Source organism: Neophocaena asiaeorientalis, unplaced genomic scaffold (genome assembly GCF_003031525.2).
Source record: "Neophocaena asiaeorientalis asiaeorientalis breed wild unplaced genomic scaffold, Neophocaena_asiaeorientalis_V1.1 scaffold216, whole genome shotgun sequence".
NCBI classification, from domain to species: domain Eukaryota; kingdom Metazoa; phylum Chordata; class Mammalia; order Artiodactyla; family Phocoenidae; genus Neophocaena; species Neophocaena asiaeorientalis.
In genome coordinates this window covers 265,811-288,518 of record NW_020175825.1, presented here as the reverse complement: position 1 = coordinate 288,518, position 22,708 = coordinate 265,811, and the positions used below count along the sequence as shown (strand labels likewise).

Below are 22,708 nucleotides of genomic sequence, written 5' to 3'. Positions count from 1 at the left end.
CCATGTGAATATACTAAAAACCATTCAATTAGACACTTTAAAGTGGTAAATTTTATGGCATGTGAATTATATATCAATAAATAAACAAACAAGTAAGAAAGCTGGACCAATGTGGGGAAGTGGAACTGAATTATGGTCATTGTAGATCAGGCAATCAATGTATTTCCAGTCCTGAAAGATAAACAGGTGGAGAAAGTCGGGGTGGGAGAAGGTGCCTAGATGCTTTTCCTCAGAACAAAATGTTTAAACCTGAAACCTAAAACTTAAAGCAGAGGCTGCACTAATATTAGATATTACTTCCATATAATCTCCATTTCTCTTCATCTCTCCTAAACAATATGAAGCCAAAATTTAGTGTTTTCATTTCCTTTATGTCACCATCTTTTACTTTATCTCTTCTAAACAATATATACGCATACTTAGTGTTTTGGTTGTATTAACATCCCTTCTCTCTCTCTCTCAACTTCTTTTGCTTCATCTCCGACAAACAATAGTCAGCCAAAAATTAACTTTATAATTCCATTCACATTTCTTCTCTCACCTCCCTGCAATCTTCAGTATTTGTGTCCTGTCTCCCTCATATAAGTCTCTAGTCACTTTTTCTTTCCTCTGCTCTCGCTTTCTTACACAACTCAGCTTGCTCTTTCTCCCACTAATCTCACTTTATCTTCTAAAATACCATCCTGAAAAATAAATAAATAAAATACCATCCTGTTGCTAATAAACTTTCCTATATTGTTAACCTTTCCCTAACAAACTTTTGATCTTTTTGCTATGATGGAAACCCGACTCCCTCCTGACCATGAAGGTCCCTTTAAGGGAAGATTATTCCTATTTCAAGACCAGGAAATGGAGCTGACATTTCTCTGGCTCTCTCGTGGTTTTCAGAATATAGTTCTTTGTTCCTCTTCTGACATCCCCTTGATACATCACTCTTTCCCCATCCATATCTCTGCCTTTTGCCGACCTTCATATCACACTTCCACAGTGATTAAAAAATTTGGGCTCAGGGTCATGGGTATTTCCTGCTGTTCTGAGTCATACCATTCTGGGTTACCTTTCTTGTCCAAATGGGGTGGGTACTAGCTTTTAAATTCCTTGACATCCTCCACTGCAGCTACACGTTCCCATGGCCTCATTCTAGATTTTGTTGTCACTCATAATAGCTCTACCTCAGAGATCTCATACTACGACCAGTCTCTAATCTTTCCACGTCCCCTATTCCCTCTTAAAATTCTCCTTCTAACTTCTGAAAAGCACTAGTCTTCTCGACCTCTTCCCTCATCTGGTCTGTAAACTCCTAGTTGATTTTACTCTTTTTTTCCCTTTCCTTATCCAGTTTGGTTTATGAGGTCAGTTGTTTCAACCATTTTCTTACTAACATTCCCAATTCCTTCCACTCCATGACCTTAACACACTGCATCTCCTCTGCTAATCCCTGAATGTGAATCAACCCAACCATTTGCTTTTTCCGATCTGCTCTTGGAATGCCAAGAAAATTGTGTAACTGTGTTTTCTAATTTGTTGCATTATTTATGATTTCTAGCCTCAGCTAGTTGGCTCACTTACCCATTTCCTAAAGTGGCTACGTCAAACATTCACTACCGTCCTCCAGCCACTACGCCAAGCCATCTTCCTCTCTCCCAGATGATCACATCTTATGTTTTACAGCTAAAGTAGAGGTCATGATATCTGAATTCCACTAGAGCTCTCCTTCTCATCCTATACTCAGCAGTCTTTTCCTCTTATCTCAGAGATACCCAAAGTTTTCCAGTTTTCCAAAAGCACTCCTCCGTCTATGCTTTCTGTATGTTTTGTTCCATAATTTTATTCCATAAACCTCTCTTCTTTCTTCAATTTCTCTCTCTACTTCCTCTTCCTCTAAAAACATGCTCAGATTTTTTGCATCTTAAAAAAAAAACCTTAATACTGCCTTCCCACAAAACTACAACTCCTCAATTTCCTTCATACTCAACTTCCTGAAAGAGTCATCTACATTTACTATATTTTCTTAGTCCCATTCAATCCTCAAGACATTTGGCTTACATAATTCCAAGGAACCTGTTCATAGTGACCTCTTAATTGTCAATCCAAATGGCTTATAAAAAGTTCTATCCTATTTGACTTCTCTACTTGATTGGCTATTGTTCACCACGACCTAAATAGAAATTCTTCCTTCTCTTGGATTTCATGTCAGCATTCTCTTAGACTTTTTCTGCTTCTTCTCGTCCCACTCTTTGTTAGCTAGCCTCTTGATGGCATCTCTTAATCTGCCTATTTCTTAAATAACTAGCTTCTTACTGTTTCTGTCTTGACATCTTTTCTACACACTCTCTTAGACAACGGCATCCACTTTGGTGACTTTTTAAAAAGCGTATAGTTCAATAGTTTAAGTATACTCACATTGTTGTAACTCTACATACACTGTTGTATCTCTAGAACTTTTTCATTTTGCACAACTGAAACTCTATGCCATTAAACAACAACTCTCCTTATGCAACAACAATTTACCCTGCCCCCAGCCCCTGGCACCCACAATCCTACTTTCTGTTTGTATGACTCTGACTACTTCAGATACCTCATATAAGTAGAATCATACAGAAGTTTTCTTTTCGTGGCTGGCTTGTTTCACTTAGCATAATGTCCTCAAGGTTTATCCATTTTGCAGCATGTAATAGAATTTCCTTTCTTTTTTTAAATAAATTTCTTTTATTTATTTATATTTTTGGCTGCGTTGGCTCTTCGTTGCTGCAAGCAGGCTCTCTCTAGTTGTGGTAAGCGGGGGCTACTCTTCGCTGTGGTGCATGGGCTTCTCATTGCAGTGACTTCTTTTGCTGCAGAGCACGGGCTCAAGGCATGTGGGCTTCAGTAGTTGTGGCACGCGGACTCAGTAGTTGTGGCTCATGGGCTCTAGAGTGCAGGCTCAGTAGTTGTGGCATACGGGCTTGGTTGCTCCGTGGTATGTGGGATCTTCCCGGACCAGGGCTCGAACCTGTGTCCCCTGCATCGGCAGGTGGATTCCTAACCACTGTACCACCAGGGAAGTCCAAGAATTTCCTTTCTTTTTAAGGCTGAATAATATTTCACTGTGTGTGTATACCACATTTTGTTTTTCATTCATTCTTCAATGGATGTTTAGGCTGCTTCCACCTCTGGCTACTGCAAATAATGCTGCTATGAACAAGGGTGTGCAAATCTCTCTTGGAGACCCTGATTTCAGTTCTTTTGGATATATACCTAGAAGTGGGATTGCTAGATCATATGGTAATAGTATTTTTAATTTTTGAGGAACCACAACTACTAACCTTGGTGACTTTAACTACCGTGTATGTGTAGCTAACTTCCAAATCTACATTGGATGCCCCAATCTCTCCGTCTCCTGAAATATATAAAGATATGAACTTACAAAGGAGGGAAATATGTTTATCTTTGTATCCACTATGTATCCCAGTACTGGGTATACAATTGCTTCTAAACAGATTCTTATTTAAAAGACTATGCCTTTTGGGGGCTTCCCTGGTGGCGCAGTGGTTAAGAATCCGCCTGCCAATGCAGGGGACACGGGTTCAAGCCCTGGTCCGAGAAGATCCCACATACCACGGAGCAACTAAGCCCGTGCACCACAACTACTGAGTCTGAGCTCTAGAGTCCCCGTGCCACAACTAATGAAGCCCACGTGCCTAGAGTCCGTGCTCCGCAACAAGAGAAGCCACCAGAATGAGAAGACCGCTCACCACAACTAGAGAAAGACCGTGTGCAGCAATGAAGACCCAAAAGCAGCCAAAAATAAATAAAATTAATTAATCAATTAAAAAAGAAAAGACTATGCCTTTTGAATTCTGAGTGTGTCTAACAAAGAAATTCTAGGAGGGCTAAAGTCCAATATTTTTTCTACTGACTATTGTGTAATTCACGATGAATTACTATTGTAAGCTTAATGGTAGGCACCTTGCAATGTACTTATTGCTTCTTATAATGCTTACTACTGCTTTGCACATACTAGGTCATAAGTACCTGTTTAATTAAATAATCTCAAATATAAATCAAACTGAGAGTACCAGTGGCCCACTACTGAAATGCTTGCATAATTTCTTTTCCCTATTTCTAAATGAAAATATCAAGGAAAAAGAGAGGAGAGAATACAGGAATTAATATGTCATTACTCTACTCCTATACATATTTTAGGATAAACACAAATATGTGAGCTATGTACTAGATAAACTTTATTCTGATCTTATGACCTCAGTAAATAAGAATCTATCTATCAACAAAATGTTTGGAAAAGTTTAGCACATAGCAAATCTACAACACCACCAAAAAGGAAAAGATTTAAAAAAAATCATTTTGGAGCATATGGACACTCATCATTATCACTTATAACAGCAAGTACACTGAGTAACATTTAAAATAATATTCTGAAATCATCTTGAAATTAAAATTAGGCCCAGATTTATAATGAAAAAAAAAAAACGCAAAAAACACTACCCAACACCAAGGTGACTGAGGGCACAAAATTTAATCATTGCTTAAGACAATCAGACACTTTTCTCTTTCACCGGTAAATATAGCTTTAAAACTTGCAGTAACTTCTGCCAACTCAGAACCCTGAGAAAATAAGTCACTTTTTTTATAGGGAGGAGAAGAAGAAGAAAAGGATATTACCAACAATGTAAAAGGAATGCAGAGTGGTAACGGCTATGAACACTGGAATCACCATGGAAACACAGAACTATGAAATGGCAAAGGGCTGAGTGAAATGCCTGAAGCCCATTCTATGGTCCAGCTTTTAAAAACCAAATGAAAACTCATAAGACGTAAGAAGAATTTAGTTATTTTGATAAGTAACACACTTTTTTTTTCAGTTCATCTGATTAAAGTTTAACCAACTCCTGATTTACAAAATTCAGTTTTCAGAGTTCCACAAAATGGTAGAGCTGAGAGGAATTTCAGAATTTGTCAAGTGCAATCTCCTCCCTTACGATGAGTCATGATGGGATTGAGTTACCCTAGGCTAGTGTAACACACACAGTCCATGGGAAAGCCAAGACTTCAAAAGAAGCCTCTTGACTCTTAGTTCAGAGATATCACCACAAAGATTATACAATTAGTTCTCAGATGCTAGTCTGTGTAAGAGTCACAGGTGGGGAAAAGTGGCTTAAAATGCAGTTTCCAGGCCTTTTCTCAGAAATTCTGATTCAGTAAGTCCAAGGTGAGACATAGGAATTTGCATTTTTTACAAGTTTTCCTAGTAATTCTGATTAGGGAGATTCTCAGACCATACTTTGGTAAACTATTAGAAAGTTCAGCAAATCATGGGTCATTTAGAAATAGGCTCTTTTCTAGTCCCAGGTGCAGACTTCCAGGGATAGTTAACTAACCTAACTGGAAAGGTGGAAAAGTTATTTCTCCCATGGGTCACCATTTGGGACCTTTAAAGACAAAGGCACACGGAGTAGCGAGGCTTTCCTATAATGTAAGTATAGTAAATCTGGGCATATCAGTGAAATGCAGCAGGCTCACACACAACCTTGGCCTCGGACTTCCCTGGTGGCACAGTGGCTAAGAATCCACCTGCCAATGCAGGCGACAAGGGTTCAAGCCCTGGTCCAGGAAGATCCCACATGCTGCAGAGCAACTAAGCCCATGCACCACGACTACTGAGCCTGTGCTCCACAACAAGGGAAGCCACCACAATGAGAAGCCTGTGCACCACAACGAAGAGTAGGCCCTGCTCACCACAACCAGAGAAAGCCTGCGTGGAGGAACAAAGACCCAACGCAGCCAAAAATAAATAAATTAATTTAAAAAAACAAAAAACGAAAAACCTGGGCCTCTGAGAGGAGAAGCTAACCAGCAGAGGCAAAAGGGGAGAAAAGAAGAGGAATAGATTAAAAACCCTTGGCAAACAAAATAACCTCTTCTTGGAATGGACAGATGGATAGATAGGTAGTAAAGCAAATATAGCAAGATGCCTATTGTAGAATCTAGGTGGTGGATATGTGGGTGTTAACTATGCAATAATTTCAACTTCTCTATATGTTTGGACCCACTTACCCAATTCTTGAAACCTTAACTCCAAGACACTGGTGTTTCCACTTCTCCCACTTTTTCCACCTACCTGTCTGACACTTCTCTCCTTTGTCAATTTTCCTCTTCCTTCTGTTACTATAAATTTGGTTGGACCTCAAATCCTTTGCTGTTCTCTACATCATCTCTCGCAGATCTCATCTTCAAAATTATACTGAAATACCAGTGCTTCCCTAACTAGATGAAATCTCTTCCATCTCCAAATTTCCATAGTACTGTTTTTACCTCTCTTTTGGCACCTCTAGTTTCTCTGTGTTCCAGTTAACTATCTTAACACACCAGTTATTTTGTAATCTCCTGAGGAAACTGCCTTTTCATCTTTAGTGTGCCTCTTATACTTACCTGAGTAGGCTCTCAGTAATATTGGATGATTAAATCTCGTCTATTTCTAGGGTTTCAACTATCACTGTTATAAACAAGACTCTCACATCTATACTCTCTCTGCCCTGAGTAACAAATCTGGTAGACATTTCTACTTTAGGTGCCTCAAACTCAATGTATTAAAATCTGAATTCATCTTCCTCAGTAACCCATACTTGAAATCTTAAGAGTGATTTTTGATTCCTCCCTTTAGCTCCACCACAGCTAATCAGCTGTCCTGAAGTGTATTTTTCTTCAAAACACCTTTCAATATCTCCAATTACGTTTATTTCCATCTTCACAGCCACTACTATAAGTGAGACCAAATCACAGCCACTACTATAAGTGAGACCAAATCCCTTTATGTCTGCACTACTCAAAAAAATAAAAATAAAAACAAAAATCTGTCTTCCTGTCACAAATTTCCTTCTCTCTGTAATCCTTATGTACTACTGTCAGGTCTCTCCTCTTAAAAACAGTCTTCATTATGTCATTATTCTCTCTAAAAGCCTTCAATGGCACCTTATTATCTATCAGTCCAGAAAGTTTGAAGTGCCCTCCCCCACACCTCGTGCCTATAAACATGCTACCCATTCTACAAGGGATGGCTCAAGTTGCCATGCCTGTTTTAACACAGGGATTCACCACTCTAGCCAGAAGTATCTTCTCCCTCTGCTGCTATTCTATAGCTCAGAGATAGCATTGTCCAGATATCACTGATCACACAGTACCTAGTTCATTTCTGTGTCTATCATGTCCCCTACTAGATGGTAAATTCCTTAGGGTTAAGCGTCATATCTTGAACAATTTGTATTTCACACAGCTCCCAGCTCCACTGCTGACCTGCAGATTCTGAGGATCATAACTTTCAAGTGGAGAGCAACTATCCATGACGCAGTATTAAGAAAATGTTAGAACATTTTCAACACCTGGCTTAAAAAAGGCAAGTATGCATATGATGAAAAGAAATCAAAGCCATGAAGACTACCTGAATGTAATCAGGATATAAAATAATTCAGACACTGAGAAAATGAAACTGTGATGATCATATCTACTCATTAAAGAAACTTACCTTGGGGCTGCAAAGTAAATTAAAAGAATGCCTGGAGTAGAAAGTGTGTCTTAGTTTATTTATGTTAGTATAAAGCTAAGTAAACAATATCTCAAAGTTGGAGTCAAGGATGGCATTTTTGCTAGTCTAGTCAGATGTGCCTTAAAAAGACTCCATATCTCCCCCTCAAAAAAAAAATGTCCACAATTACTTTCCCAACCCCAACTGTTTATAATAGTATTAGCTAATGGTTCCCAGATACTGTTTACATACGGTGTGGTGCAGTCTCTACATAAATTTTTCTTTTCACATTCAGAAAAAAAGCTGATGTAATAGGTGAAATTTTATTAAGCTTCTTAAGAGAAAAACGCTAGCTAACACAGTGCAAAAAATTCATTCATATGGAAAAGTCCAGTAAAAAGAAGTAGGATAAAATTTATCATGAAGTTGGCTATTTGTGATGCATTCCACAGAATTGCTTTATTTTGTAATTAAATATAGAAGGGTCTTAAAGCTTGTATCAAAATTAATATTTATGAATAAAGACTTTTATATTTGATTCACAAAAAGTTTATTTTAAAAAGGACTCAAATACAGGTTTTCTTAAATGAAATTTGTTTTTTTTTTTCCTTCTGTGTTTTAAGAATGGCTTGCTTCTTGTAATCTTTCTTAGGTACATAAATACAGTTATACTATATTAGAAAGATAATATAGAGTAAGCCTTAAGAAAATGTAAAGTGATCACCCTTGTTGAAATAAACAAAATCCAACTGAGTAAATTGAAGATATAATTGACTCTATTAGGAAATTCACGAATCAGGCAACATCCCACCTAGCAACTTTTCAGGTGCTGTGAGGGGTTGTACAAAATGGAAGGATTTTATAGGAAGAAGGGTGGGGCAAAGTAGCTATTAGCAAAAGAAAAGAAAGGACTATTTTTAGGCCAGAACATCTTTGTAGGGGGAAAGGGTGAAGGGAAAGGCAAGGGTTTTATTATATAGATGGCTTCTTCTTCTGGAAGCTGGAGAGAGCCCACATGGCAGATTACCTAATTGGTGCTGACCAAAAAATTCCAGACTGGTTAAGACTACATTTCTGAGGGAACCCTCCTACACTGTTGGTAGGAATGTAAGTTGGTACAGCCACTATGGAAAACAGTATGGAGGTTACTCAGAAAACTAAAAATAGAATTACCATATGATTCAGCAATTCCACTCCTGGGCATATATCCAGACAAAACTCTAAGCCAAAAAGATACATGCACCCCTATGTTCATAGCAGCACTATTCACAATAGCCAAGACATGGAAAAAACCTAAATGTCCATTGACAGATGAATGGATAAAAAAGATGTGGTACATTTATACAATGGAATACTACTCAGCCATAATAAAGAATGAAATAATACCATTTATAGCAACATGGATGCAACTAGAGATTATTATACTAAGTGAAGTAAGTCAGAAAGACAAATACCATATGACATCACTTATATGTGGAATCTAAAATATGACACAAATGAACCTATCTATGAAACAAGAACAGACTCATGGACATAGAGAACAGTCTTGTAGTTGCCAAGGGGGAGGGGGTTGGGGGAGGGATGGAGCAGGAGGTCGGGATTAGCAGATGTAAGCTATTATATACAGAATGGATAAACAACAAAGTCCTACTGTATAGCACAGAGAATTATACTTAATATCCTATGATAAACCATAATGGAAAAAAATATATATAACTGAATCACTTTGCTGTACAGCAGAAATTAACTGCTACAATTGTGCTACAATTTCACAACATTGTAAGTCAACTATACTTCAGTAAAAAGAAAACAACACTACATTTCTGGTGAAGGTTAAAACTGCAATTAGGTTAGATCTTAAATCTAGGTTTGGTATCATGGGCTTTAGCACAAGTGACACCATTTTGGGCCTGTGGCTTTTCTCTTTAACACACTGATGTAATAAACTAACAAAGTAGAAATAGCAATGCCCACATTTATGTTGAATCTCAAAAATCTGTTTTAGTTTGTCTTTTAACTTTTCTGGTGTTATCTATTGTATTAAAGAAAGGGGTAGCAGTATTAAACTTGCTTCCTGCACATTCCAACCTCTTTATTTCTTAATGACAAAGAAATCTATGTGTGAAATACTGGTAAAACTGAACCAAAATCAAGAGTATTTTAGCCACTGACAAATCTCCATGTTAATTCAGGTAACATTTACTGTGAATTATTGAGCATGGACAACACGGTGCTATGGAAATACTGTGGAGATTTAAAGAAAAATTATAGTATACTATGTGTGCTCACTGTCATATTGTCTCTGCCCAATATTGTTTATATTCTTGTAGTTAGGACATATAAGCATAAAAAAAAAAAGGTGAAGTACTCAATCTCATAAGACACATTACAAGTGTCAAGAGTGGGACAACCATAATGCCCAGGCGGGTAGAGGCAGGAGAAATTACTGTGGGGTCAGAAGAGATTGACTTGAGCTAGATATTGAATGATGGATTTAGAGGAGAGCAGAAGACAACTCTGCTTGTCTTCTGAAGAAGAGTGAGCGTGATCTAGGAAGGGTATAAAAAGAGCTATCCTGGAGAATTTCTACTGGGGAGTAGAGGGAGAAAAGGTTAGAAAGTCAAGATGGAGCCAGATTATGAAACTGTAATATCAGCTTTAGAAGTCTGGGCTTCATTCGAATAACAGTGGTTCTGAGATTCCAGTATATACAAGAATCGCCTGGGGGTGATAGGTGACTAGATAGATTTTAACTCCTGAGATTCTAATTCAATAGATTTGGGATGGTCCCAGAAAATTGCATTTGGTAAAAAGTTAGTCTCCCCAGGTGATTCCTGTACAGGTGGTCCAGTGGCATACTTTGAGACACTCTACCTGAAGACAAAAAATTTAGAATCTTTTCCTAATTGTAGTAACTCTTGCAAATTTTATGCCAATTTTCCATAAGCTTGAAAACACCTAACTGCTAGGCCCAGAGGTCTCTCCTCAGTCTTTGTGTTGTCCCATTTTTCTTCAGTATTTGGCACTGACTGTTTACACCTTGAAAACTATCTTGTTAACAATACATTTTCTGGTTCTCTCTGCCTCTTTGATCTCTATACTATCCTCTGGCCTCTCATATGTTGCCTTTTCTTTATGTTTTCTCAGGATTCTGACTTTGGTCCTCTACATTTCTCCCTTCATTTCATTCACTCCTAACGAGTAAGGAGAACCTTCATGCCAACCTCAGAAGTTTAGACTTTGTCCTGTAGATAAAAAATAGTTATAAAAGTTTCTAAACAGTGGAATATCATACAGAAAGGAATTTTCTAGAAACATTACCTTGGAGATGGTCTGCAAAAAAGGATTAGATCTAGGAGAAATAGGAGGAAGGGAGAATAATTAGACTATCAAAATAAACAGACATTTAAAGTCATCATCAAAGTGTGGCTTCAGAATGAAAATGTTAGTTTTCTAATAGTTCTTCCCTTTCAGAAAGTAGTCTTAGTTCAATAAATTAATAGATAAAGCACTTCTAGAAATACTAGTTTCACTATCATGTGAGTTTTTAAGAAATAACTATAATGTAACAAATCAGGTCCTCTGCAATGTTAATCATAGATAATAAAAGTTTGACATGTCATCATTCTAACACCAATGTGAGTTATCCTCCAAAACAAGTGGCATAGGATTCTATAGTATTTGATCCTTATATCTGATAAGCTTAGGTCTTTCATTATGGAGTCAATAAATCATTATACAGATATTATTCATAAATGTCAATGCCTTCTTTTGACTTGAATGAAGAAATGTAAAAGTGTTTGATTTACCTAGTATGAGTATATTCAAGATAAATTCATACTCATTGGTAGTCCTGTCTTATACACAGTATAAGATACAATTGAATCCATGAAGTTTGCCAAATGGACAGATAAAATAGTATTTAGGAATGATATTCTAAGTGCAGTAATTCAGACAGAGAAAGACAAATATCATATATCACTTATGTTATCTAAAAAAATGATACAAATGAACTTATTTACAAAACAGAAACAGACTCACATAGAAAACAAATTTACGGTTACCAAAGGGGAAAGGGAAGGGAGGGACAAATTAGGAATTTGAGATTAATAGATACACACTACTATATATAAAATACACAAACAACAAGGTCCTACTGTATAGCACAGGAAACTATACTCATATATATATATATATATATATACTGAATCACTTTGCTGTACACCTGAAACTAACACAACATTGTAAATCAACTATACTTCCATTAAAAGAAAGAAATGATACTCTAATTTAAACATTCTAGAATCTTTGAAAAACAGAGGCAGAAGGCACCAAAATTAGGTGTAACCCTACCGCCACCTAATTTAGTACATAAAACAATTTATTGGCTGTTTTTTCTCAAGTGATCCACACTGGGAGATGCTAAGCCTTTATGAAGATCAATTTTAACTCTCACTACAAGAAAAGTCAGGGGGATAGAAATTATTGCTCCCTAATGTGTGATCTTGGGAAAATTATTTAAGCATTTTCTTACTTTCCACAGCATTATTGTCATTATATACTGTGAAGATAAAATTAGGTATCTGTTGAATGTTCTTTGAGCATCTTGGGCCAGGAGAGCTACAGAAAGCCAAGGTGTAGTTATTTTCCTATCTACTATTTCTCTTGCCTTTTTCCTCTTGTTCTAGCCTCCTTGGAAATGAAACAAGCTTGGCTGTCATCTTCTGTTTAATAACTCTTCATGTAGTTGAAATTTCTATTCTCCGCAAGTACCACAAGCAAATTTCTTCTTAAGGAGGATTGCCTGAACTATAAAATAGCAATCTAGGGCTGTGAGTCAGCATTTCACCCACACACATCAAAATGATTTAAAATAGGTAACACATAATCTTTCTGAAAGACATATAAACCTCCTTGGAGAAGCTCTGAGAAAATTGGAGTTTGAAAGTTTATGAATAGTTTATTACATTTCAATAAGTGTATTGCGAATCAATAAAGCAAAAGTTAAGGACAAATGAGCTCACTACCAAGTCAGTTATTGATCCTTAAGTTCCAAAATAGAGTAGTACAGGAAGGATATAGAGAAAATAGGACTTTTTGTGGTAACGGAAACTTTAAGTATCTTAGGAACATAAACCTAAAGAAATTATAAGACACAAAGAATTTTCAACAGCTACTTAAGATGTTTCTTCAAGTCATTGTTTTCATCTTTTTGATAACTAGAAACACTATTTCATTTTCACTCTTTAAAATATTAAATCAAGTCAAATGAGTTTGTAAAAAATGAACATTACCTTTTATTGATTCATTTATTCTTTCAATTTCTTGTATATCTTCCTCTCTTGGCTTTGAAAAGTCTACCTTATTAGATGTTTATCTTATGTGACTGTCTTAGCTTGGGCTGTTAGAACAAAATACCATAGACTTATGGTGGCTTAAACAACAGAAATTTATCTTCTTACAGCTCTGGAGGCTAGAAGTTCAAGATCAGGGTGCCAGCACGGTTTCTGGTAAGGGTTATCTTCCTGGCTTGTAAATGGCTCCCTTCTCACTGCATTCTCACATGGTGGGCAGAGAAAGGGTGAGCAAGCTCTCTGGTGTTTCTTCTTATGAGGACACTAATCCCATCATAAGGGCCCCACTCTCATGCTCTATCAACCCTGATTACCTTCCAAAGGCCCCATGTGCAAATACCATCACATTGGAGGACTTCAACATATGAATTTTGGGGTGGGGGGAGGACACAAAAATACACTAATAGAAAAAATGATACTGGCTCCAAATCATTAAGTCGATAAAATGGAAATGAACAAGTCAACTTGTTTTCAAATCATTCCAGTAGAAAGCTTCCCTTTTTATTCCTTTTATAGCAATCTAAACCAACAAGAAAGGAACTTCCTAAAAAAATTTATGAACATTAATTTAATGAAACAGTAACTTTTAAAAACCAAAGACAGAAAATGCAACACACATTGTTTTGGTAAAAAACTGAGAAACAGAATATTAAGTCATTAGTATGTTAAATAAAAACAACTTTTAGTCCCCCATACCTTATTGCTATATCAACTAAAGATTCTTAAAATAATTTAAAGCACTTGGATGTCCTTGGAAAATAATATTAAAATGTACAATAACATTTCTGTATTATATTTTTATAGGTATTATTAGAAGGAATAGTAAATTGCATATTCTTTCATTCAAAATATGGAAATCTGAAATACTAAAACCAAATTGACAAAATTATAATCGTAACACAAATAGTGACTTTTACTACATATTACATACATTTGAGGGTATAAGAAACATTTTTGATTGCACAAAATACTTAATTGCAAAATGCTTAAATACAGCTCTCTAAAAACATTTCCATGTTCTTATCAATGACCATAAAGCGAATACAAGGCATTTTTCAAAATTCTGAGTGTGAGTTTAGGGGAAAGCAAGATGGAAGGTGACTGAGATCCAGAGTTTAGGTGACGTGGCAAGGTCGTCCAAGTAACAGGCTGCAGAGGTATGGATGGGACCCAGGATTTTCTTGTCTAAAAATGCTGCAGATTAGCGTACTCAAGCAGAAGGGGAAGAGAATCTAATTACAACTGTAGAAACTTTTAAGTTTTCAAAACTCAATTAGGTGTGTGTATGGTCCATTGGTGTCGAGCTTTAACACCTGCCTGTTGCCATAAGTGCCATGTTCCACCACAACCCCAGCTTCAGCACACTTGCTGTTAGCAGCTAATTCTTTTTTACAGAGAGTCACAAATTGGGAATAAAGTTCTAACCCCTCTTCTTTTCCAGAGTTAGAGTGATACTGCATGCTTCTTCCTTTTACTCTCCCCCCAAGGGTGGCTTGAGGGATGATAAGAATGTTGCCAGGTAGATCCAATACAGAGACACGCTTGCCATTTTCTGTTTCACTTAATTTCACATTTAACAGTGTATTAACTGGGTAGGGAAGAAAGGAGAACATTTTGAGGTAGAAAACAAACATGAAGAAAACCAACGATCTTCTAGTCAGCAAACCTCATGTTTAAAATCCAGTTTGTCAGCTCATGCTTTTAACCCAGATTTTAAAAGCTGCTTCAGTAAGCTAAATGATCTAAGCATGAAAAACAAGGAAAATTTCATGCAGAAAATGGCATGATGTTTTAAATCTGACTTGGCAGTTAGGATCTCCTAACAATAAGATAATCCAGAAAGGACTAAAGAATTAACTGTATACTGGAACTTCAAGATATTGTTGCCCTGGGGGATACATGAAAAGATTTTGCCTTTTTGTTCCTTTTTATATTTCAAAACAAATCCCACTGGAAAAAAAAATGACAGATCCTCCACACACTTATTCTACTTTATAACAAAGAACATTAAATAAAAACCTTAGTGCATTTATTATTTTAAACTTAGTTGCCTAGAATTCTAAGCTGAGACAAAGGTTCCAGGTTCAATCCTGTTATAAACTAGTTGATTTTGCAGTTTTATAACCTCAAAGACATTATTAACAAAGACTATTTTACAAACATCACCAGTGTGAGAAGGATAAATGTGAAAGCAAGAATCATCAGAAATTCACTGTCAACTGGGAAAGTAAATCCAAAGGTATAGAGTTACTGGCATTATCTTCATATACATACAGGAAAATACTGTATTATTATTTTTATGGCACTTATGCAAGTATACTCATAGCTAATAAGAAGTGTCAAAATAACCATAAATATCCATGTGTAGCTAAAAAATCTAAACTTAGAAAATCTTTACATTTCAACATTAGCCATTTTCAAAACAACAAGCAAAAGAAATGCCTAATATAAACACCCTTAGGGTCTTCCTACCTCTGTAAAGGGTATAAATAACTTCTGCTTGTAAACAATAGTCCCGAGAGGACACAAACAGTAAAAGAACTATTGAAACCTCACACTCCTGTGTGAATAATCAGGCTTGAAAAGGTATGCTTTCTGGTGGGGTAGTCAATGGTTTCAACTATTAGAGAGCCTGTAGTAAATATTAGCAAGGATTCAGTACAGTGGCCCCACTCTACAAATCAAGGAATTAACCTGGTGAAAACCTGCTAAGGTGAACACCCAAATGAATTCCTAAGCTCTGCATTAAGCACTATCAGTTTTCATTTAACTAATGCCTATCTTAAAATACCTCTAGGGACTTCCCTGGTGGCGCAGCGTTTAAGAATCCGCCTGCCAATGCAAGGGACGTGGGTTCGATCCCTGGTCTGGGAAGATCCCACATGCCGCAGAGCAACTAAGCCTGAGCGCCACAACTACTGAGCCTCTGCTCTAGAGGCCACGAATCACAACTACTGAGCCCAAGTGTTGCAACTACTGAAGCCCACACGCCTAGAACATCTGCAACAAGAGAAGCCACTGCAGCAAGAAGCCTGCGCACCGCAACAAAGAGTAGCCTCCGCTCGTCACAATTAGAGAAAGCCCACACGTAGCAATGAAGACCCAACACAACCAAAAATAAATAAATAAATAAATAAATAACTCTAATTTTCTCTATTACAAATAGGACTTTGCTATACAGCCTGCAGTCCTATTGATTGCTTCTAAGAAAGCTATAATTCTCTGGAGCATTTCATTCCACGTAAATCACTATCCAGCTATCCAGGCCTCAGGCTAGTGACAGACTAAGGAGGCAGTTTTGAAATAACAGGCCAGAGAGGTAAGTATAATTTATTATACTTCCACACACTTCCCTCTACTGGAGCTAACTGAGAATTCAATTAATGCTGTTGGTATACAAATATCAGTATGTAGAAGTAAATATAATACAAATGTCAGTAAGTAGAATTAAAATGAGACAATGAATTAATAGCATCTTGGAAACTCAAAGATTCTAAGACAGGTTGTCGATCAAATATCTCTAATGATGTATATGGGAAGTTAAGTTTTGACAGGGCCCTGGATCTCTGTCCAATTATACTGAAGATGAATTGAGGAAGACTCTGCACATCTATACATTAGCCATGCTATTTCAGACTTTATGGATACAACTTGCTGTTATGTTCCCAAGGGCTACATGATTTGATTGGAAAGGTCTGAATCCATGTAATAAGTATGAGGTCGGGTTTAAGAGAATCCCATCACACTGGCTTACTTTGCCTCCTGGAACAGAGGGAAGTACAAGCTACTACTATCAATAATAGGTGGACTTATTTTGCTTACAACTCACACCAGTAGAATGTGATTCTTAGAGTCACAGCTCTTTACTGAGAATCATGATATATAAAGGCTTTGTGTTAGACTATCCACTAGAAGAGTTAAAGTGGACTTCCTCAGTGTTTTTATTTGGCCACAATTTGGCCAAAAATGCTCTTCCTGTTTTTGAAGATTTCTACTATATAGCTTTCATGGTCAAGAAAGCTTTAATTCAAGGCAAAAACAGACAGAATGTCCAATATCCAAGCATTAAGTCCTGGCAATAACCCTCTGTAACAGGAGACCTCATTTCATTTTCTCTTTAAACCCTTTAAAACTCCCTATTATCCTTCAGGTTCAAATTTCATTTTTTTTTACATCTTTATTGGAGTATAATTGCTTTAAAATCATGTGTTAGTTTCTGCTTTATAACAAAGTGAATCAGTTATACATACACATATGTTCCCATATCTCTTCCCTCTTGCGTCTCCCTCCCTCCCACCCTCCCTATTCCACCCCTCTAGGTGGTCACAAAGCACCGAGCTGATCTCCCTGTGCTATGCAGCTGCTTCCCACTAGCTATTTATTTTACGTTTGGTAGTGTATATATGTCCATGCCACTCTCTCGTTTTGTCACAGCTTACCCTTCCCCCTCCCCATTTCCTCAAGTCCATTCTCTGGTAGGTCAAATTATTACAGTTACTTGCTTTCCATCCTCACCTACTGCATCCTACTTGCTTTCCATCCTCATTCTCTCAAGTCTAGTTTTCATCCTCTGACAAAGTTGTTAAACATGTTTGATGTCTCAGCATAAAATCCCCTCTAGAAGCTTTAGCCCTTTGTCCAAGCTGTTCCTCACTGGGCTATTTACGCTTGAGTTCCACTACTTAAAGCTCTTCTAGGTTAACTTCCGCCTGCTTCAACTACCAATCTATATAATTTATATTTATTAATCCAACTAATGGGTACTGCCTTTACTAATGGAGAGAATATAACCTGTCCCCAACCTTAGGGACAGCTTGACTATTTCAGGCTTCTTTTTTTGTACATAATTATTCTATCAAATACTGTCTTGAGATAGTATATAATTTGATTTGGTATATCTGAACCTATGTAATTATCACAAGGAATGTGCAGTGATATAGAATATCGAGGACACTGGAAAGCTGCAGGCAGGTACATTATTGTTCAGAGATGCCTGAACGCTGACTCTTTCTCTGCCCGCAGAGGAGGTGTGGCTGTGATGACACTGAGCTTGGTTTAATAATCATCTTTATACACATTTCCTACAAAGAAGTGCATAAATGGTTAATGTAAATTCTTTTATAATAATGATATAAGCCTGATCTTCACATATTTGATGGGAACCACGTTGTACATACAGTATCATCTCTATGCCCCTGTTAGGGACTCTGAGAGATAAGGAGACTATATTAAGAAATGCAGCATCTATTTCTCTCTATGTGGCCACCCTGCTTCCAACAAGTTTCTGTATCCTTGGCTGAATCTCAGTGTGTTGTCTGTGTGTGTGTGTGTGTACACTCTTCTAAACCAATCTATAAACGATCTGAAATGCTGCAGATATTTTAAAAGAATTCTACCACACTTGCTTACATTAAGCTTTGGAAAAGGCAAACAGCTGAAGTCAACAACAGTACACAGAGTTAAGTCATTTATAACTTACATACCAGTACAATTTAAGATTGTGCTTTTTTCCCCTTCTGATTCATCTATCTATTGCTAGTCACTCTCACTCTTAAAAAAGAAACATCAAACACATACCCATTTTGGGAAGAAGCTCTTTATCAGCTCCCTTGAAAAAGCACAGGTAGATCACTAATCCTCTCTGGACCTATGAGAAACCACAATAAATTCAGATTAGAAAGAAGCTTCTATACACAGAGGTAAATGAATAAAATTTCACAACTTTTATAGATAAAAGGTTAAATGCAAAAGAAGAGGAATAACTTTTGATAATAGATTTAATTTCTTAAATATGTGAGAAAATAAAATCTTTTTCAATATTCAGTCACCTCAGTAATCATTTTTCAAAAATTAAGTTTAAAATACAGCCAAGAGCAGTAAAGACCCCAAGTTATACCTTCAAACATTTATTTCTTTTTTTTTTTAATTAATTAATTTACTTTTGGCTGCGTTGGGTCTTCGTTGCTGCATGTGGGCTTTCTCCAGTTGCAGTGAGTGGGAGCTACTCTTCGTTGCGGTGTGCGGGCTTCTCATTGCGATGGCTTCTCGTTGTGAAGCAAGGGCTCTAGGCGTGTGGGCTGCAGTAGTTGTGGCACGTGGGCTCAACAGTTGTGGCTCACAGGCTCTAGAGAGCAGGCTCAGTACTTGTGGCGCACGGGCTTAGTTGCTCCGTGGCATGTGGGATCTTCCCAGACCGGGGCTCAAACCTGTGTCCCCTGCATTGGCAGGCGGATTCTTAACCACTGCGTCACCAGGGAAGTCCCCAAACATGTACTTCTGATCAAAATCATTAGTACTATGAACTAGCCTCTTCCTAAGTATGGCTGACAGACTTATAAATATTTAGTTTGCAGGGGCCCATTTATTCAACACCAAATGAATTCACATTATATCAGATATGGCTGATGTATAAACAACACTGTAACTGATATGTTTTTTGACATCATCATTCTTTGTTCTTCCTAATCCATTTACTTATAGATAATGAAAATAAGGGTCTGATTCTATTTCAATAAACTCCAAGAAACTGCTGTCCAATTATTTTTTGTTATTTTTGTTAATACATTAAATACACAGTGATTAAACCTTGGAAACTGCATTCATATTAAGTTCTACATCAAGAGGTTTTCTGTTATCAGGAATGTAAGCTTATTTATTTTATATAATGACTTGGATAGTTCTTTATTAGCTCTCGTAGGATAGAGACTATACAGAAAAGAGACACTTGACAAATGACTTTGATTTTGCTGCAGAGTGAATCATTAAATTTTTTATTTTGTAGATTAACCTTCTGAGTCCAACAGCTATTACAAAGATTGAGTTAATATCTGTAAAGTGCTTAGAACAGTGCCTGGTTCATAGTAAGAGTGATACAAGTGTGTATTAAGTGACTATGTAAAAAGAAATTTAAGGACTGAAACACAATTTATTTTACATCTTAACTCCCAAAGCACTTTACAGACTGTTTTGTACATGATAGGGACTCTGTTGATTGCATTTAAGTTCTACTGTATATTACAGGCTCTGTGTGTCATCTAAATACTCTTGTAAATAAACATAAATGCAGCTCTGCATTCACACCTGATTTACCTGGATAAGAAGTAACCTTTTATAAGAGTAATTGTGCTCTTGAACAAACAAGTGCCTCCAGGGCACACCCATAAGTAAGGAGGTGGCAGGCTGAATAATACAGATATCTGCACCACTGTCACAGCTCTCTACACTGGGATTGTTTCAGCACAGGCCAAAATTTCTCAAGCATACTCATATTTGGACACATGCAATGTCAGAATTAAGTAATTGCAGGAATGAACACCTGTTGGGACTTCTCTGGTGGCCCAGTGGTTAAGACTCCACCCTTCCATTGCAGGGGTTAGATCCCTGGTCAGGGAACTAAGATCCCACATGCAGCATGGCTTGGTCAAAAACAAACAAACAAAAAAACACTAGTTCTTTCCTTCTACTCACCACACTACCTCTTCATTAAGGTATTTTCTTTTAGTTTATTCCAAAAATAGCTCTTAAATTGTGATCTACAAATTCCCCTCCTCAAGGCAGAATCACCTTCCTTGTAGCTTCTTTTGGTATAAATAGAACATTTCAAATATATAGGAAAGTACACATAATTCTCACTATAGGTTAAAAATGTTCACCTTCCAGGAAGAAAAACATTAGCCTGTGACAGCAAAGGTCTAAATGAATGAAACCAAGAACACGCAAAGTAACCTTCAAATCAAAAAGTAAACTTAAAAACAATAAAAAAAATTTTTTTTAAATTAGAACTTTTAGTAATAGAATAGCTGATGCTTGAGAAAGAGGAAAGAATTTACTATCTAATTACTCGTCAGCTCTTCATACTAATTTAGCCATGTGTGGGAGTGGAAGAGAAAGCTTTAAAATAGTTTTTAAAGTTAATAAACACACTGATAGTTTGGAAGGCTGCAATAAACTATCTGTGATTTTGCACAAGGAGATGTGACATGAAGAATATAAAAGGATAATGAAGCATGGAAGAAATCTAAATGATTAATAGTTTGGGATTTATAGTCCCATGAAGCAAGTATAAAAATAGGCAATTCTTTGGACAGTATGGCAAAAATAATAAAATCTCAAAATAGGGAAGAGAAATTTTTAAGAGACCATAACAAAAGAAATAAGAAATGAATTTTTGAGAAAGAAAAAGAGAGGGCAAAAATATAGGACTGTTTATGCTTATAAATATTTCCAAATTACAAGGGAGTAACAGATAGTGATTTAAGAATAGTCACCCACATATAGTTCATGGGTAGTATTTAAAATAATAACTAGTATTGTGTTAAGGAGTGCTAGATTTGGGACGGAATTCAGCAGATGAATGAATGAAATGCTCCTACATTAAAGTTTCTGAGTACCTCCACCAGTTTTATTTATTATTATTACACATTTTTTTCCTTCATTTCAACTTACTCCAAAAAATAAGTCGGGGGCCTTAAAGAAAATTTTGTTTTTGCATGAAATTTTGCATATGGGCAGGCTCTTTTAAAAAGGCAAATATTCAAGCAGAAGGACATCATATTGGTGTAAATGTTTTAAATTCTCTGGAGAAAATGTGTTTGATAACAATGCAACATTATTATAAAAGTAGTCATCTTTGTTCCTGGTGGGAAATAAGTCAAGTTTTTTAAAGTTTCTTGAAAAAAGAACTGCTTCATGGGCAATCTCACGACTGTGCTAACACCTAGCTGCAGTCAACCTAAGAGGGAATTCGACGGGATCCGGAGCACAAGTCAAAGCAGATCTTGAACGCTTGCAACAAATCTAACCTAGAAGCTCGAAACAGATCAGGACAACTCACCAGCAGCCCGAGCATTGCGCAGGGCGTGGCAAGGCTTTTTGCTCTTTTGAAGCAAGAGGTCTGAGCTACTAGGCCTAAAGTCCACAGAGCTCAGGTAGGCAAACGGTGAGGGGAAGCTTCCAATTCCCGGGGTGCCAAGCAGGGGACACCCTCTTCCTCTCGGAAAATAAGTCCGAGGGAGAAAGGGCCAGGGCCGGTGGTGCAGGACTGAGAGGCGACCACAGGTAGGCACTGAGGGCAGCGTTGGGCGGACCGGCCGGGAGTCCCGCCCCGCCCACAGCACGTGCCACGCGCCACGCGACCGGCTCGGAGGGAGACGCGAGGGCACAAATCGCCTAGACAGTGCGGTGAGAACCGCCCCTGCGCGCCACAGGATAACCGGAGCTGCGGAACCGACGTTACCTCCACCCACTGGGCCGCGGCGTCCCCTTCGGCGGGGCGTACTTGCAGCCGGGCGTGCAGGCACTGCTGCAGGAGGGCCCGGGCCTGAGGTGCCCGGCCACTTTCAGCCATGGCTCAAGCCCGCGCGGATATCCCCCAGGTTCCAGCCACGCGCCGCAAAGGCCCGCCCCCGGCGCTCAGGGAGCATTGGACGGGGCGCGACGCGGCGAAGGTACGTGCTGGTCGCCCGTGGCCCCGCCTCCAGAAGGGCGGGGCCTCTGACTGGATCTTCGGTGGCCCGGATGTGCGGTCTTAAAAGACTTGTATGTACTAACCCTTACCCCAACCTACATGCAATTCGGTAGAAGGCGCTCAGTGTATGCTTTTAAGCGAGTGAAAAGACCCAGTGGTTCTCTTCCCAACATACCTTTTTTTTTTTGCGGTACGCGGACCTCTCACTGTTGTGGCCTCTCCCGTTGCGGACCACAGTCTCCGGACGCGCAGGCTCTGGACGCGCATGCTCAGCGGCCTTGGCTCACGGGCATGTGGGATCTTCCCGGACCGGGGCACGAGCCCGTGTCCCCTGCATCGGCAGGCGGACTCTCAACCACTGCGCCACCA

General features: G+C 38.0%; 1 protein-coding gene across 4 annotated transcripts in view; it reads right to left on the bottom strand.

Moving 5' to 3' along the window:
- Nucleotides 1–22,323, bottom strand: part of DTD2 (D-aminoacyl-tRNA deacylase 2) — a 44,883-nt gene extending 22,560 nt beyond the window's left edge. For 3 of the 4 annotated variants that reach the window (XR_003001467.1, XR_003001468.1, XM_024732651.1), the window contains exons 1-2: nt 22,109–22,323; nt 18,451–18,520 (exon numbers count right to left, since the gene is read on the bottom strand). Coding sequence is in view for 2 of the 4 variants with exons in the window: in XM_024732651.1 (XP_024588419.1) it covers nt 18,451–18,520; nt 22,109–22,219 (181 nt within the window). In the remaining 2 variants the exon portion in view is untranslated. Of the gene's footprint in view, nt 1–13,419; nt 14,462–18,450; nt 18,521–22,108 lie in introns of those variants that run through there. The other variant, XM_024732650.1, reaches the window with a different exon arrangement.
- Between the last annotated feature and the right edge of the window lie 385 nt (nt 22,324–22,708).